A 17753-nucleotide genomic window follows, 5' to 3' on the forward strand; every position below is an offset into this window, starting at 1 on the left:
GCGAGAGCTTTGAGTACACATCGATATTGTCAAAGAGAATTTACTTACCTACTGATCAGGAATGTTACAGCAGTTGATGAAATAAGAATATACATGTGTTTGTATGTGTTTGATTATCGGGCAGGGTTCAACATTGGATAGAGATGACAGCAGTGCATTGAAGTGCATACACTCATCATTCATGTTCCCTAATAAAGTTGTCCCTTACTATGACAGCTACACATGTTGGAAAAGACACATTGACTTGCTCAATAGGATATAACAGTGGGATTATTCATAGGTTCTGAGTTTTATTCACTTTTTTTTTTTAATATAGCAGAATGTGTTCCAGCCTACGGCACATCGATCTATGGTCCATGCATGCTGAACAGAGAAAGAGCATCTGCACGAGAAACAAAGTAAACGTTAAAGTTCTGGGTAGGTTTTATTGTTCGTTTTCATTACAGTTCCTGATTTTAAGAGGCACTCCGCATGAGGGTGCATAGCTGGTTGTCTTAGAAAAGGCATAAGGCCTTTGCTTCGTGCATAAAACAGTTCATTTTATTAGTACAGTGGTATTCAAAAACCAGAACAGATTAACCTACCGATATGCAGTAAAAACAACTGTGGTAAATCAACGCATACAGTATCTCAACTACAAGTCGTACTYTATTGGATTTTAGAAACAGTGCTGCAGCATCAGAAATGCACCTTGGCAAAAAGAATTTAACCCAACAATAACATGTTATATTTCTTAAGGGGGTCTTGATGGAAGGGCAGTGTGGTCCAGAGATGTTGTGTCAGACTCGGCAAAACACAAATAGACAACACATCATTATAGGAGAAATCACAATCAATMACTCACAAACATTCAAAAAACCTTCCCACACGCATCAACATGGGGTTTGTTCCTTGGAAGAACAGACTTACTATTGATAAGGCTATTATGTAACAAACTAACTTCTTTGTCCTCAGAGGAGAGAAAACTAAACAGAAACATCATGCAACACCCAAGATGAGATCGCCTTCATATCAGTTAGGAGTTCAACTTCACACAATAGAACAGTCCACCCACGGTCTTCAATCATTTGTACATCTACAGAACGTAAACAAATCAAAAACAACCCGTAGTCTTCTCTCAACAACTATCATAAAATATAGACGGGAATTGACTTGTTAAAAACAACATTTTGTGGAAGCTTTGTCTAGGTCCCTAGAGCGAAAGAACGGTGTGTGTTTGTGCGCTCAGTCACTCTCTATCCGGTCTCTCTCCAATATATCCATGGTGTGAGAGGGTTCTTCATGCCAAGGAAGGTCTGTTCATCTACAGTGGTCCAGCCTACAGAGGTATGTTCAGAGGCAAGTAAGTTGGTGTTGCCCACAGGGGTATGTTCAGAGTCAGTACACAATGTTGGTGTTGTTTATACTAAAATGTGAGGTAAAGGAGAGCGGTGGAGGAAGTTTCCTTGTTGCCTCAGTAGCAGCCGTCTCTCCACGACTCATTTGAGATTGGGCCATTCATTCTAGTCATCCCCATAGACCTAACAAACAAAGACAACAATGACATGAGTCTTGATAGCTGTAAGAGAGCCATWCAAACGGTTTGTGGCCGCCACTGATAAGGACTAATCAGGTTTAACCAACGGAGTGACTGTACTGAAAAATCACACTCCTATCAACTCACTTTATGAGAAGTAATCATCCCAAGTCATAATGCTGAATGTGTATGTCTAAATAATCAATCACCTTCTAGGTGTCTGGGCCAGTCTTCCCCTGGAGGATGGGGCTGCTGCTTGCCTCCCACCCCCAGTAGAGGCTCTCCCAGCTGGGTAGGCTCCCCCATTGGCAGGCCCTGGGGACTGGACCCTCCGTACCCCTCCATTGGGTCCACTCTGGACTACAGGCAGGCCCCTGGAGGGCTGGCGGGCCCCTGGCATGGAGCCCATGGCTTTGACAGGGACCCGCATGGACAGAGGGGACTGGCCACTGCCTCGCATCCGACTAGATGACATACCTGGGGAGGGGGTGATGGGCATGATGAGATGGGTTTAGGAGAGTGCTATCCACACTGCAAAGTAGTACACATGTGGTCTTCTCACTTATTTCATGTTCATATGCCAATGATCTGATGACAGTACAATTCAGGTAATGAGAGAGAAGAGCACATATTCTCTGTATACTTGACATCAGGAATTGTGGCAGAAAAGAGTTGTAGACTAGATGCCTGTACCCAGAGGACTATTAGTGGAACGGAGGTGTATAACCAGGGAGGGAGGGACAGTAATGAGGGAGAGGGAGGAGTTGTAGACTAGATGCCTGTACCCAGAGGACTATTAGTGGAACGGAGGTGTATAACCAGGGAGGGAGGGACAGTAATGAGGGAGAGGGAGGAGTTGTAGACTAGATGCCTGTACCCAGAGGAATATTAGTGATTTTAGGGGGGGTAGTTGTGAGACAGGCGAGGTACCGGTAAGGGTTACCTGAGGGGAGTAGGGTACATGTGAGAGGCTCCCTCTGAGCCTCAGGATAGGGTACACAGTATCAAGTTCTATTTGAGAGAGTGGGGCAGGTGCACAGGCCAGGTGAGGGTTACCSGAGGAGGGGGCAGGTGTACAGACCAGGTGAGGGTTACCTGAGGAGGGGGCAGGTGTACAGACCAGGTGAGGGTTACCTGAGGAGGGGGCAGGTGTACAGACCAGGTGAGGGTTACCTGAGGAGGGGGCAGGTGTACAGACCAGGTGAGGGTTACCTGAGGAGGGGGCAGGTGTACAGACCAGGTGAGGGTTACCTGAGGAGGGGGAGTGGGGCAGGTGAGATATGCGGTTGCCAGAGCTCTGGAGGTTAGCCTCCATGCTGCGGCTGTTCCTGACCGCCTCCAGGGAACGCAGGCTGGTGCGGGGGGCCAGGTTAGGCATGCTGTGCCTCACCTCTTCTGGAACCACACACACAGTTTGAGTTGGAGAAAGACTGAACTGAAACTGCGTTCTATAGAACTAATCGATTTAGAAGTCATGTCTTCAAACGATACAGAGTACATCTGACTRACAATTCCATGTAGTTCTGACTGTACAGGTACTGCTATGTTTTCGGGTTAGTGTGTGATGCATGGACACTCCTCTCCAGTCTCCACCTACCCTCGGTCTTGGCGAACTTTAGCAGTTCGGGCCCGGGCCCCTGTAGCGATCGACGTGGAGCGCGTTGCCGGGGGGCCCCTAGCCTGCTGTACTCTGCCTGGCCCTGGGTGCCTGGGGAGGGGGAGAGGCAGCGGGGCGAGCCCAGGGGAGAGGGGGAGTAGCGGAGGCGTCGCTGGGGCAGAGAGCAGCACTCATCCTCCTCATCCTCCAGGCTGTAGGTGTCAAACTCCTGGTCGCTGTAGGTCCCACCCCGACGTAGAGACTGRAGGGAGGCAGAGGAACTACGACGAGACACTGAGGCAGAGCTGGAGGCATAGTCCTGTCTCAGACCTGAGAGGGCAGAGAGTTACAGGGCCTGGACGCTGCCACAGACATACACATGGAAGAACAAGCGTCTACGGGCTTGTGTATTTAGTATCTACATGGACAATAACTTTGAAAGACATGCACACCCACACACTACAAACACAGTCCTGCCCTAAGCACACTACCACAGAGTGAGCATATTCACGGTCTTCTTCTTTATCAGTTATCTGTGGCATATTGACAAGCACAATGTAACCCTTTAGAGACTTAACAGTATTCTACACACCATTCACCCTCTTCCTGAAATATATTATCACCACAGTCATTATTCTAGATAACACCACTCACTCTCTTCCTGTAGGCGGGCCATGATCTGGACGTCAGTGAGGTCCTGTAGCTTGTAACCCATGGTGATGGAGTCGTCTGAGGTACTCAGCTCACTGTCTATAGACGACTGAGAACTCAGAGCAGAGTACATACTCATGTAGCCTGGAAAAACAATAACACACCATGATTTAGATATAATCCTCCACAGTAGTCGCACACAACAGCCCCTTGAGGGATAAAAATAAGGACTATAATACAACCTGAAAACCAAGGACATGCAACTATACATTATCCATACGGTAGTCAATTCTCTTTATTAGTCTAAGTCAGAGACTGGTCCAGTAATAATCTCTGTGTATGGAGACCTGAGAACACTATAAAGCTAGGAAATTGTTTCTGGACCAGGCCTGCATTATGAGAAGAGATATTTAGAAGTCCTGACTTCCCTGTCTGTCCTACTGTACTAGTATAGACACAGTGCTGAGGACAGCTAGAAGCATGATGTTTCTACTAGGCATCAGCAAGGCCATCGTCTGACACACACACCCACCCACCCTTCATTCAAACTGAAACACACACACACACACTTCATTCAAACTGAAAAAGAGGCAACATAATCCAGGGTGTTTGGTTATATAACAGATGGGATTAGGAAGGGTCACCAGCAAGCAAAGCATTTACATTCTTCATGCAAAGAGTGTTATTTACAGTCTGTGTTCATCATAACAATAGCATTGTGTTGGTTTACAGTGCCACCCACACCTTGAGAWGTTAAAACGTTTGTTTTCCCAGTTTCGCTAAGGGCCAAAGTATTTGATATCCACACCACTCTGCAAAACATGCCTGTAAATGCCATTAGTTGTGAAATAATCATCAATGCATAACATAAGATACCATTCAGCATCGTTGCTGTAGAAGGCCAATATACACAATACATCCAACCTTTGACCCTTTACGTTGAGTTGAGAACAACCCTTTGAAAACTTTCCAGAAAAAACAGCAAACATTGTAAACAAACACTTGTTACAAACCTGTTACTTTAAAGTCCTACTCCAGTCTCCCTTTCAGCTCATTCATCACCTGATTTACTTAACAAAAGGCACATCTCAAAAGGTGATCCAGGTGTCCAGATTACTCTATTTATACATGGAATATTGTTTTTCAACATGAAGTTCCAAAATCACTTGGGTGTGTCTTAAACAAATCAAAATATATTATTTTAGATTCTTCAAAGTAACCCCCCTTTACCTTGAAGACAGCTTTACACACTCTTGGCATTCTCTCAACCAGCTTCACCTGGAATGCTTCTCCAACAGTCTTGAAGGAGTTCCCACATATGCTGAGCACTTGTTGGATGCTTTTCCTTCACTCTGCAGTCCAACTCATCCCAAACCATCTCAATTGGGTTGAGGTTGGGTGATTGTGGAGGCCAGGTCATCTGATGCAGCACTCCATCACTCTCCTTCTTGGTCAAATAGCCCTTACACAGCCTGTAGGTGTGTTTTGAATCATTGTTCTGTGCAAAAACAAGTGATAGTCCTACTAAGCGCAAACCAGATGGGATGGCATATTGCTGCAGAATGCTGTGGTAGCCATGCTGGTTAAGTGTGCTAAATAAGTCAGACGGTGCTTTGCTGGTAACACTATCACACCTCTTCCTTGCTTCACAGTGGGAACCACACATGCGGAGATCATCCATTCACCTACTCTGTGTCTCACAAAGACTTGCTTGGGCCAAGAAACATACACAATCTGTCCTATGTTCTGATGAGTCCAAATTTGAGATTTTTGGTTCCAAACGCCGTGTCTTTCTGAGACGCAGAGTAGGTGAACGGATGATCTCCGCATGTGTGGTTCCCACTTAAGCATGGAGGTGTGATGGTGCTTTGCTGGTGACACTGTGTGATTTATTTAGAATTCAAGGCACACTTAACCAGCATGGCTATCACAGCGATACACCATCCCATCTGGTTTGCGCTTAGTGGGACTATCACTTGTTTTTCCACAGGACAATGATTCAAAACACACCTCCAGGCTGTGTAAGGGCTATTTAACCAAGGAGAGTGATGGAGTGCTGCATCAAATGACCTCCTCGGGTAACCCTCACCTTCACCGCAGAGTGAAGGAAAAGCAGCCGACAAGTGCTCAGCATGTGGGAACTCCTTCAAGACTGTTAGAAAAGCCTTCCGCATGAAGCTGGTTGAGAGAATGCAAAGAGTGTGCAAAGCTGTCATCAAGGCAAAGGGTGGCTACTTTGAAGAATCTAAAATATATTTTGATTTGTTTAACACTTTTATGGTTACTACATGACTCCATGTGTTATTTCATAGTTCTGATGTCTTCACTATTATTCTACAATTGTAGAAAATAGTCAAAAATAAAGAAAAACCCTTGAATGAGTAGGTGTCCAAACTTTTGACGGGTACTAATATTATTTTCCCCCCCTTTTCTCCCCAATTTCGTGGTATCCAATTGGTAGTTACAGTCTTGTCCCGTCGCTGCAACTCCCGTACGGACTCGGGAGAGATGAAGGTCGAGAGTCGTGCATCCTCCACAACACGACCTCGCCAAGCCGCACTGCTTCTTTACACACTGCTCGCTTAACCCGGAAGCCAGCCGCACCAATGTGTCGGAGGAAACACAGTACAACTGGCGACCGTGTCAGCGTTCATGCACCCGGCCCGCCACAGGAGTCGCTAGAGCGCAATGGGACAAGGACATCCCTCCCCGGACAACGCTGGGACAATGGGTCTCCCRGTTGAGGTCGGCTGCGATTGAACCCGGATCTGTAGTGACGCCTCAAGCGCTGCAGTGCCTTAGACTAGCCTCCCGAGTGGCACAGCGGTCTAACTTAAGTTATTTTTAATCTGATACTACTTTAATGTTGAGTTCCACCAACACTGTTAAACACACTAGAGAGAGAGAGAGAGCAGCTGAAAGTAAAGCAGCACGTGGTGTATTAATATCATGCATACCTGAGCCACCACTGGTTAGTAGGATTTTGTTAGTGGATTTGTTGTGGTACCCAGGAGAGAGGAGGCCAGAGCCAGAGGAGCCAGCCTCCCCCGTCTGACCAGCGCTGCTGTAGATGTTCCTCCAGCGAGATGCTAAAAGGCACACAGGAGAGGAGACAGGAGAGGAGACACACAGTTACATAAACAGAGTCACGGCACCGTTTAAAAGGCAACCTGTATCGTGCAAAGAGAGTGTTTACTTCAATTTTTGGCCAAAATCTGTGACCTTGTAGACAAATAAAACCCCGTCGGGTGGAAGTGTGTGCTCAGGATTCCTTTACCAGTTCTTTAGGTACTGATTCTGAAGTGAACAAGAACTTTTAAAAGTAATTCCTGATCAAAAGAGAAATGACAACTTTCATCATCGTTTCAAAATGGTCGGCCGTGGCTGGTTCATTTTAAAAACTGTTGCAAAAGAGCGAGTCCAAACTAAAGGCATTGATTTTGTGTATTTAGTAGGACAGGTGATGTTTCCAAGAGCTTATGGTGGGACCATGTCTGTGCCTGCACAAAAAGAGTTTTACAACTTACTGTCCTATAGCAATACTTATGAAGAGCTAACAATATGGTGTCTATATTATTTACCGACTTCACACAGCGTCATTGTTGGCCACAACACAAGTTTGGGAGGGTGAAACTGTTCTCGTAGCCTATAAGGGTGATCTAGAGGTAGCAATGAGGCTATGGTAGGTCGTTATTCCTWAGGCACTGGTTCCTATATTTTTTTATTTAATTCCTCCAGGAAGCAGTATTGTTTGCCATTGGCCACATCAAGTGTGGGAGGGTGAAACTCCAATATCACACTTATATAACATAACTATGGGGTAGGTTATAGCCTAGTGAATGATTTCCTATTTCGCCGGCTGCCTGTGCCAGTGGGTAGCTGATGTAATACATTGAGCGCAGGAGTTCTTTGATCTTTTCTACAATGAAGTCAACTCTGGGGCTGTAATCTCCTGTACCACACATGAGCAGCACGGTGGTGTGCATGTCAACGTCTCACTTCTAAAGTGGGTAGTTTCATGGCCTGACAGACAGAGGTATTCGCTATCTGACCCAGGGCAAGGTAATCCAACCCAGCAGCCAGCCTCTACACCATGACATCAAGTGGTCATTGAGCCAGGCCCTGGTCGGGTGTGAATGGCTTGGTTGTTGAAGTWCAGTAGCTGCAGGAAGTACCAGATGCACACCGGATAAATAAATAATGAATGGGGGTGTGCTGCTGGATCGAACACTGGTAAACTACTGGTGGTGGCTGAGTTGCCGGGAATCTCTACGTTAGGAGCACCACATGAAATTTAGGAGCACCAGATTATTTATTTTTTGGATTGGGAGCAGCATATATGGGGCCTATATAGAATCTAGCTACTTTCGAAGCACACGTGCCTTAGAAACTAACATGTAACACCGTTAAGACAGTTTATTATAAAAGCAAAAAATGTCGATATGAATACATGTCATTGAAATTACAAAGTCATTTTGTAGATTATTAGGTTTCTACATTGTGTAAAAATCACAATTTCCCTATTGAGATGCATTACATTGACAATTGTACACCGTCTCTAAAAACATCAGGTTTGTCATTCATCGCTATGATCATTGATCTCCTGAAGAAGATATACCCCTTCCTTTCTTTGCCCCCAGATGTTTGCGTATACTAGCAAAGTAACCAGGTTGTTAGCTAGCTAACGAGGTAACATGACTGAACGAAGTGTAAACAAATAGTTAACGGCGCAAGTAGTTTCAGAATGGCCCAAGACATGGTTTATGAACGTTAAATGCGGTCCTGGCGATCCGCTATAGGAAGATTAAAATGTTGCGGCGGTAATATGGGTCCGATCTTTTGACCTGGTTGGGCTAGAAGCCAGCCATTTTCACTGTAGTAATGGCGCAACCGTGACGCGAATAAATCTGCACTCACAAACATTAATTCCAGAGAAGACGCGTGAATAAAAACCTTCCCTCGTTATGCCAAGATCATACATTTTCTCGTAATCACGACAAGTTGTTTTGTGGAGATTGAGAGAAACTCTATACATACAGTAGGTGTGGACATATTGATGATGGATAGACAGTAGTGTCATAGTGCCTTAAGAGGCAGTAAGAGACTCTACAATGACCTTTAATTAGAGCACATCTGCTGTAAGTAGCCGTGTGCTAGTGTATAGGCCTGGGCCGTATCAAACCCCCAGCAATTAAAGCTGATTTCAATCAATCAATACATCCACTCCTATTTATAGAACTTCTCATGGGTTGACAAAACTTTTGTTACATCATTATGAACAGAAAATTGTCTTGTGATCTCGCCATAACGTTGAGGTGTGATTATATTTCCCCATAGTACCGAAGTTGACTGACAAAGGGAACGTAACGTTATGACTATAAACTACTGTTCCCGGAAGGATGGGAAACGAGGTACAACACCTGTTTGGCCCCACACCGCTTGTTCATGGGCTCGGTGAACAGCGGTATTAAAATCAAGTACTGAATCCAAGCCTCATACTTATAACCTGTGGAACAGGGGGCTTCCAGAGAGGCGCAGATTTCATTGGCCATGTCAGGCGTGTTTGTAGATCCTTCAACTGAAGTCGCTGGAGTGAGACTCCCTATAGTATGTTGTACCTCGCTTCCCTCCTTCAGGGAACAATAGTTATAGTCATAAAGTTATGTTATTGGATAGGAGGCTGTACTGGTTATTGCCTCAGGTAATGTGTTATAACTGCATTCACTGTTGGTCAGTGGCAAGCTCATCTTATTTGTATATTGCTTGTTATGAGGTTATTGGGTGTTGGACAGGAGCGTTACTTTGCACTGGTACTGTTGGTATAGGGTTACTGGGCACTGGCAGGAAGCAAGGTTATTGTAGAAGTGTTCCTACAGGGTTGTTATAATGTTAATGTAAGGTTATGTTTTTTTATGGTTATCAAAAGGTTGTATATGGTTATTATAGGATTACTATAAGGTTATTTTACATGGTTAATACATGGTTAGTATAAGGTGACTGTGGTTACTATAGTATAGTTACTTTAGAGTTGGTATATGATCATTATAAGGTTATTATCAAGGTTACTAGGTAGGTGTGTACTCTGGTCGAGACGGTTGAGCAGGGTGCGACAGGCCACCTCCGTCTCTGGGCTAGGGTGGTCCAGAACCTTCCGACACCACTTCAGAGGAGACTCAGGCCTGGGCTCAGCAACTACCTGCTTCTTAGGGGAGACATACAACCTGCAGAGAGACGAGGGAGAGAAGAAAAATATATATATATGAAAGCGATAGAGAGAGAGGGTAGGGAGGAGAAAGATGAGGCCGGGAGAGAGGAGAGATGTGGTGGATAATGGGGCATGCAGCAATGAAAGGAGGTGGTGGATGGAGAGCACGAGACAGCAAGAGGAAGGGACAGAAAGAGAAAAAGAGGCGATTTACATTTTGCAAAGCCCCAAAGCCTGTTCATCCAGCCTGCCTGCAGCCAAGCAAACAGCAGAACAGTGGGATAAGAACACAGCATTAATGGTTCTCTGGCTTGCGAGTTACGCATTTAATAACTTGTACTGTGGGAATGTTTGCAGGAGGCCTGTCTTCTAGTCTTACGCATTGGTGGAACAACCACACAAACTCGTTATCCTTCATACCACTAATCACCTACTACTAGAAATAGACTCCACGTGTTTCAACATACAGCATGTCTTTGTTACATACATAAGGCATTGCCATAGGCTGAACCATCCTTTTATCCAATCCTAGACGGTCACCACTCCATCTCAACCCATTTAGTTCGGCCCATTCTAGCCTATCCCAGATTCCCGGGCAATAACCACAGTGCACAGCTGTGCTGTTTGTGCTCAGCCCATACCTGGCAGTGTTACCTCTTCTTTCCACAGTAGCAATATCAGCAGCACTGTGGCCTGTGCATGACCCCATCTCCTAATGAGGGCTCTACTGTACGGTCCTCTCCCAGCAATCACTATGCATTACCTTCTACTGCATGAGTGGTCTGAAATAGGCACATCTACAGCACGTCTAGCCTACTGTAGACAATGTGCCTAGTCTCCTACACAGCAAGGTGATGATCTCAACTGACATCAGCGCTGGGCCTGATCGCCTTGCACATCAGCGCTGGGCCTGATCGTCTTGCACATCAGCTCTAGGCCTGATCGTCTTGCACATCAGCGCTGGGCCTGATCGTCTTGCACATCAGCGCTGGGCCTGATCGCCTTGCACATCAGCTCTAGGCCTGATCGTCTTGCATTGCTTTAACAGTTTGAGTACATGTGAAGTAAAGCCAGGTAGCAGTGAGTGTTTAAGTCTCCTTGAAAAGTGCAGCGCAAACTGCCAAGTTCGTTAGGACGTTTGATCCGGGTCACATGGGGGAATGCTTCGAGCCACAAAACACACACAAAAGAGGCCTGGCTGTGCTAACTGGTTTTTGAGTAATCAACTTGGGCTCATCTTCCCATTGGACAAACACAAAAGACAAGCCCTCTATCCCACTGGGACCAGCAACATGAAGACAGTAGTCAGCCAGGCTCTCACTACAGATGTTTCAGTAGTCAGCCGGGTCTCTCACACAGATGTTTCAGTAGTCAGCCAGGTCTCTCACTACAGATGTTTCAGTAGTCAGCCAGGTCTCTCACTACAGATGTTTCAGTAGTCAGCCGGGTCTCTCACTACAGATGTTTCAATAGCAGCCAGGTCTCTCACTACAGATGTTTCAGTAGTCAGCCGGGTCTCTCACTACAGATGTTTCAGTAGTCAGCCAGGTCTCACTACAGATGTTTCAGTAGTCAGCCGGTCTCTCACTACAGATGTTTCCGTAGGCAGCCAGGTCTCTCACTACAGATGTTTCAGTAGTCAGCCAGGTCTCTCACTACAGATGTTCAGTAGTCAGCCCGGTCTCTCACTACAGATGTTTCAGTAGTCAGCCAGGTCTCTCACTACAGATGTTTCAGTAGTCAGCCAGGTCTCTCACTACAGATGTTTCAGTAGTCAGCCGGGTCTCTCACTACAGAGTTTCAGTAGTCAGCCAGTCTCACTACAGATGTTTCAGTAGTCAGCCGGGTCTCTCACTACAGATGTTTCAGTAGTCAGCCAGTCTCTCACTACAGAGTGTTCAGTAGTCAGCGGGTCTCTCACTACAGATGTTTCAGTAGTCAGCCGAGGTCTCTCACTACAGATGTTTCAGTAGTCAGCCGGTCTCTCACTACAGATGTTTCAGTAGTCAGCCGTCTCTCACTACAGATGTTTCAGTAGTCAGCCAGTCTCTCACTACAGATGTTTCAGTAGTCAGCCGGGTCTCTCACTACAGATGTTTCAGTAGTGCACGGGTCTCTCACTACAGATGTTTCAGTAGTCAGCCAGGTCTCTCACTACAGATGTTCAGTAGTCAGCCGGGTCTCTCACTACAGATGTTTCAGTAGTCAGCCGGGTCTCTCACTACAATGTTCAGTAGTCAGCCATCCTCACTACAGATGTTTCAGAGTCAGCCGGGTCTCTCACTACAGATGTTTCAGTAGTCAGCCAGGGTCTCTCACTACAGATGTTTCAGTAGTCAGGCAGGGTCCTCACTACAGATGTTTCAGTAGTCAGCCGGGTCTCTCACTACAGATGTTTCAGTAGTCAGCCGGGTCTCTCACTACGATGTTTCAGTAGTCAGCCGGGTCTCTCACTACAGATGTTTCAGTAGTCAGCCAGGTCTCTCACTACAGATGTTTCAGTAGTCAGCCAGGTCTCACTACAGATGTTTCAGTAGTCAGCCAGGTCTCTCACTACAGATGTCTCAATAGACAGCCAGGTCTCTAAAATCAGAGAACTTGATCCTGGAACAGTTTTGTTCTAGTAATTGGAGAGCTGCCCAGCGGTGGCTGATGCTAAGTAGTAGGCCTAGTTACTGAGGCCAGTTGTTTAACAGGCAGATCATTTGGTACACAGAGCTACAGTTGAAGTGATGAGGCACTAAGGGCAGATCATTTGGTACACAGAGCTACAGTTGAAGTGATGAGGCACTAAGGGCAGATCATTTGGTACACAGAGCTACAGTTGAAGTGGCCAGGCCCTGGTCGGCGTGTGAATGGCTTGGTTGTTGAAGTACAGTAGCTGCAGGAAGTACCAGATGCCACACGATAAATAAATAATGAAATGGGGGTGTGCTGCTGGATCGAACACTGGTAAACTACTGGTGGTGGCTGAGTTGCCGGGAATCATCTTACGTTAGAGCACCAGATTTATTTATTTTTTGGATTGGAGAGCATGATATATGGGGCCTATATAGAAATCTAGCTACTTTCGAAGCACACGTGCCTTAGAAACTAAACATGTAACACCGTTAAGACAGTTTATTATAAAAGCAAAAAATGTCGATATGATACATGTCATGAAATTACAAGTCATTTTGTAGATTATTTAGGTTTCTACATTGTTTGTAAAAATCACAATTTCCCTATTGAGATGCATATACATTGACAATTGTACACCGTCTCTAAAAACATCAGGTTTGCATTCATCGCTATGATCATTGATCTCCTGAAGAAGAATATACCTTCCTTTCTTTGCCCCCAGATGGTTGCGTATACTAGCAAAGTAACCAGGTTGTTAGCTAGCTAACGTATACAGACTGAACGAAGTGTAAACAAATAGTAGTAACGGCGCAAGTAGTTCAGAATGGCCCAGACATGGTTTATGAACGTTAAATGCGGTCCTGGCGATCCGCTATAGAGAAGATTAAAATGTTGCGGCGGGTAATATGGGTCGATCTTTTGACCTGGTTGGGCTAGAAGCCAGCCATTTTCACTGTAGTAATGGCGGCAACCGTGACGCGAATAAATCTGCACTCCAAACATTAATTCCAGAGAAGACGCGTGAATAAAAACCTTCCCTCGTTTATGCCAAGATCATACCATTTCTCGTAATCACGACAAGTTGTTTTGTGGAGATTGAGAGAAACTCTATTACATACAGTAGGTGTGGACATATTGATGATGGATAGACAGTAGTGTCATAGTGCCTTAAGAGGCAGTAAGAGACTCTACAATGACCTTAATTAGAGCACATCTGCTGTAAGTAGCCGTGTGCTAGTGTATAGGCCTGGGCCGTATCAAACCCCCAGCAATTAAAGCTGATTTCAATCAATCAATACATCCACTCCTATTTATAGAACTTCTCATGGGTTGACAAAACTTTTGTTACATCATTATGAACAGAAAATTGTCTTGTGATCTCGCCATAACGTTGAGGTGTGATTATATTCCCATAGTACCGAAGTTGAACTGACAAAGGGAACGTAACGTATGACTATAACTACTGTTCCCGGAGGATGGGAAAGAGGTACAACACCTGTTTGGCCCCACACCGCTTGTTCATGGCTCGTGGAACAGCGGTATTAAAATCAAGTACTGAATCCAAGCCTCATACTTATAACCTGTGGAACAGGGGGCTTCCAGAGAGGCGCAGATTTCATTGGCCATGTCAGGCGTGTTGTAGATCCTTCAACTGAAGTCGCTGGAGTGAGACTCCTATAGTATGTTGTACCTCGCTTCCCTCCTTCAGGAACAATATTATAGTCATAAAGTTATGTTATGGATAGGAGGCTGTACTGGTTATTGCCTCAGGTAATGTTTATAACTGCATTCACTGTTGGTCAGTGGCAAGCTCATCTTATTTGTATATTGCTTTTATGAGGTTATTGGGTGGTTGGACAGGAGCGTTACTTTGCACTGGTACTTGTTGTATAGGGTTACGGGCACTGGCAGGAGCAAGGTTATTGTAGAAGTGTTCCTACAGGTTGTATTTAATGTTAATGTAAGGTTATGTTTTTTTATGGTTATCAAAAGGTTGTATATGTGTTATTATAGGATTACTATATATACTATATTGGACTATAGCGTATGGAATACATGTTAGATATAGGTGACTGTGGTTACTATAGTATAGTTACTTTAGAGTTGGTATATGATCATTATAAGGTTATTATCAAGGTTACTAGGTAGGTGTGTACTCTGGTCGAGACGGTTGAGCAGGGTGCGACAGGGCCACCTCCGTCTCTGGGCTAGGGTGGTCCAGAACCTTCCGACACCACTTCAGAGGAGACTCAGGCCTGGGCTCAGCAACTACCTGCTTCTTAGGGGAGACATACAACCTGCAGAGAGACGAGGGAGAGAAGAAAAATATATATATATGAAGCGATAGAGAGAGAGGGTAGGGAGGAGAAGATGAGGCCGGGAGAGAGGAGAGATGTGGTGGATAATGGGGCATGCAGCAATGAAAGGAGGTGGTGGATGGAGAGCACGAGACAGCAAGAGGAAGGGACAGAAAGAGAAAAAGAGGCGATTTACATTTTGCAAAGCCCCAAAGCCTGTTCATCCAGCCTGCCTGCAGCCAAGCAAACAGCAGAACAGTGGGATAAGAACACAGCATTAATGGTTCTCTGGCTTGCGAGTTACGCATTTAATAACTTGTACTATGTGGGAATGTTTGCAGGAGGCCTGTCTTCTAGTCTACGCATTGGTGGAACAACCACACAAACTCGTTATCCTTCATACCACTAATCACCTACTACTAGAAATAGACTCCACGTGTTTCAACATACAGCATGTCTTTGTTACATACATAAGGCATTGCCATAGGCTGAACCATCCTTTTATCCAATCCTAGACGGTCACCACTCCATCTCAACCCATTAGTTCGGCCCATTCTAGCCTATCCCAGATTCCGGGCAATACCACAGTGCACAGCTGTGCTGTTTGTGTCAGCCCATACCTGCAGTGTTACCTCTTCTTTCCACAGTAGCAATATCAGCAGCACTGTGGCCTGTGCATGACCCCATCTCCTAATGAGGGCTCTACTGTACGGTCCTCTCCCAGCAATACTATGCATTACCTTCTACTGCATGAGTGGTCTGAAATAGGCACATCTACAGCACGTCTAGCCTACTGTAGACATGTGCCTAGTCTCCTACACAGCAAGTGATGATCTCAACTGACATCAGCGCTGGGCCTGATCGCCTTGCACATCAGCGCTGGGCCTGATCGTCTTGCACATCAGCTCTAGGCCTGATCGTCTTGCACATCAGCGCTGGGCCTGATCGTCTTGCACATCAGCGCTGGGCCTGATCGCCTTGCACATCAGCTCTAGGCCTGATCGGCTTGCATTGCTTTAACAGTTTGAGTACATGTGAAGTAAAGCCAGGTAGCAGTGAGTGTTTAAGTCTCCTTGAAAAGTGCAGCGCAAACTGCCAAGTTCGTTAGACGTTTGATCCGGGTCACATGGGGGAATGCTTCGAGCCACAAAACACACACAAAAGAGGCCTGGCTGTGCTAACTGGTTTTTGAGTAATCAACTTGGGCTCATCTTCCCATTGGACAAACACAAAAGACAAGCCCTCTATCCCACTGGGACCAGCAACAAAGAAGACAGTAGCAGCCAGGCTCTCACTACAGATGTTTCAGTAGTCAGCCGGGTCTCTCACTACAGTGTTTCAGTAGTCAGCCAGGTCTCTCACTACAGATGTTTCAGTAGTCAGCCAGGTCTCTCACTACAGATGTTTCAGTAGTCAGCCGGGTCTCTCACTACAGATGTTTCAATAGACAGCCAGGTCTCTCACTACAGATGTTTCAGTAGTCAGCCGGGTCTCTCACTACAGATGTTTCAGTAGTCAGCCAGGTCTCACTACAGATGTTTCAGTAGTCAGCCGGGTCTCTCACTACAGATGTTTCAGTAGTCATCCAGGTCTCTCACTACAGATGTTTCAGTAGTCAGCCAGGTCTCTCACTACAGATGTTTCAGTAGTCAGCCGGGTCTCTCACTACAGATGTTTCAGTAGTCAGCCAGGTCTCTCACTACAGATGTTTCAGTAGTCAGCCAGGTCTCACTACAGATGTTTCAGTAGGCAGCCGGGTCTCTCACTACAGATGTTTCAGTAGTCAGCCAGGTCTCACTACAGATGTTTCAGTAGTCAGCCGGGTCTCTCACTAAAGATGTTCAGTAGTCAGCAGGGTCTCTCACTACAGATGTTTCAGTAGTCAGCCGGGTCTCTCACTACAGATGTTTTCAGTAGTCAGCCGGGTCTCTCACTACAGATGTTTCAGTAGTCAGCCGGGTCTCTCACTACGAGTTTCAGTAGTCGCCAGGTCTCTCCTACAGATGTTTCAGTAGTCAGCCAGGTCTCTCACTACAGATGTTTCAGTAGTCAGCCGGGTCTCTCACTACAGATGTTTCAGTAGTCAGCCGGGTCTCTCACTACAGATGTTTCAGTAGTCAGCCAGGTCTCTCACTACAGATGTTTCAGTAGTCAGCCGGGTCTCTCACTACAGATGTTTCAGTAGTCAGCCGGGTCTCTCACTACAGATGTTCAGTAGTCAGCCGTCTCTCACTAAGAAGTTTCAGAGTCAGCCGGGTCTCTCACTACAGATGTTTCAGTAGTCAGCCAGGTCTCTCACTACAGATGTTTCAGTAGTCAGCCGTCTCTCACTACAGATGTTCAGTAGTCAGCCGGGTCTCTCACTACAGATGTTTCAGTAGTCAGCCGGGTCTCTCACTACAGGTGTTTCAGTAGTCAGCCGGGTCTCTCACTACAGATGTTTCAGTAGTCAGCCGGGTCTCTCACTACAGATGTTTCAGTAGTCAGCCAGGTCTCTCACTACAGATGTTTCAGTAGTCAGCCAGTCTCACTACAGATGTTTCAGTAGTCAGCCAGGTCTCTCACTACAGATGTCTCAATAGACAGCCAGGTCTCTAAAATCAGAGAACTTGATCCTGGAACAGTTTTGTTCTAGTAATTGGAGAGCTGCCCAGCGGTGGCTGATGCTAAGTAGTAGGCCTAGTTACTGAGGCCAGTTGTTTAACGGCAAATCATTTGGTACACAGAGCTACAGTTTGAAGTGATGAGGCACTAAGGGCAGATCATTTGGTACACAGAGCTACAGTTGAAGTGATGAGGCACTAAGGGCAGATCATTGGTACACAGAGCTACAGTGAAGTGATGAGGCACTAAAGAGCAAGATCG

The 17753-nt window shown here is 45.8% G+C and overlaps 1 protein-coding gene across 1 annotated transcript in view; it reads right to left on the bottom strand.

The window, feature by feature from the left end:
• Nucleotides 1–399: 399 nt before the first annotated feature.
• Nucleotides 400–17753, bottom strand: part of LOC112071089 (SLAIN motif-containing protein-like) — a 25000-nt gene continuing 7646 nt past the window's right edge. Inside the window, exons 3-9 of the mRNA XM_070439247.1 lie at nt 9846–9985; nt 6722–6853; nt 3768–3908; nt 3114–3443; nt 2768–2911; nt 1726–1993; nt 400–1520 (exon numbers count right to left, since the gene is read on the bottom strand). Of these exons, the coding sequence (XP_070295348.1) occupies nt 1454–1520; nt 1726–1993; nt 2768–2911; nt 3114–3443; nt 3768–3908; nt 6722–6853; nt 9846–9985 (1222 nt within the window). The 3' untranslated portion in view covers nt 400–1453. The remainder of the gene's footprint in view (nt 1521–1725; nt 1994–2767; nt 2912–3113; nt 3444–3767; nt 3909–6721; nt 6854–9845; nt 9986–17753) is intronic.

The sequence above is a fragment of the Salvelinus sp. IW2-2015 genome, unplaced genomic scaffold (assembly GCF_002910315.2).
Source record: "Salvelinus sp. IW2-2015 unplaced genomic scaffold, ASM291031v2 Un_scaffold1512, whole genome shotgun sequence".
Taxonomy (NCBI): domain Eukaryota; kingdom Metazoa; phylum Chordata; class Actinopteri; order Salmoniformes; family Salmonidae; genus Salvelinus; species Salvelinus sp. IW2-2015.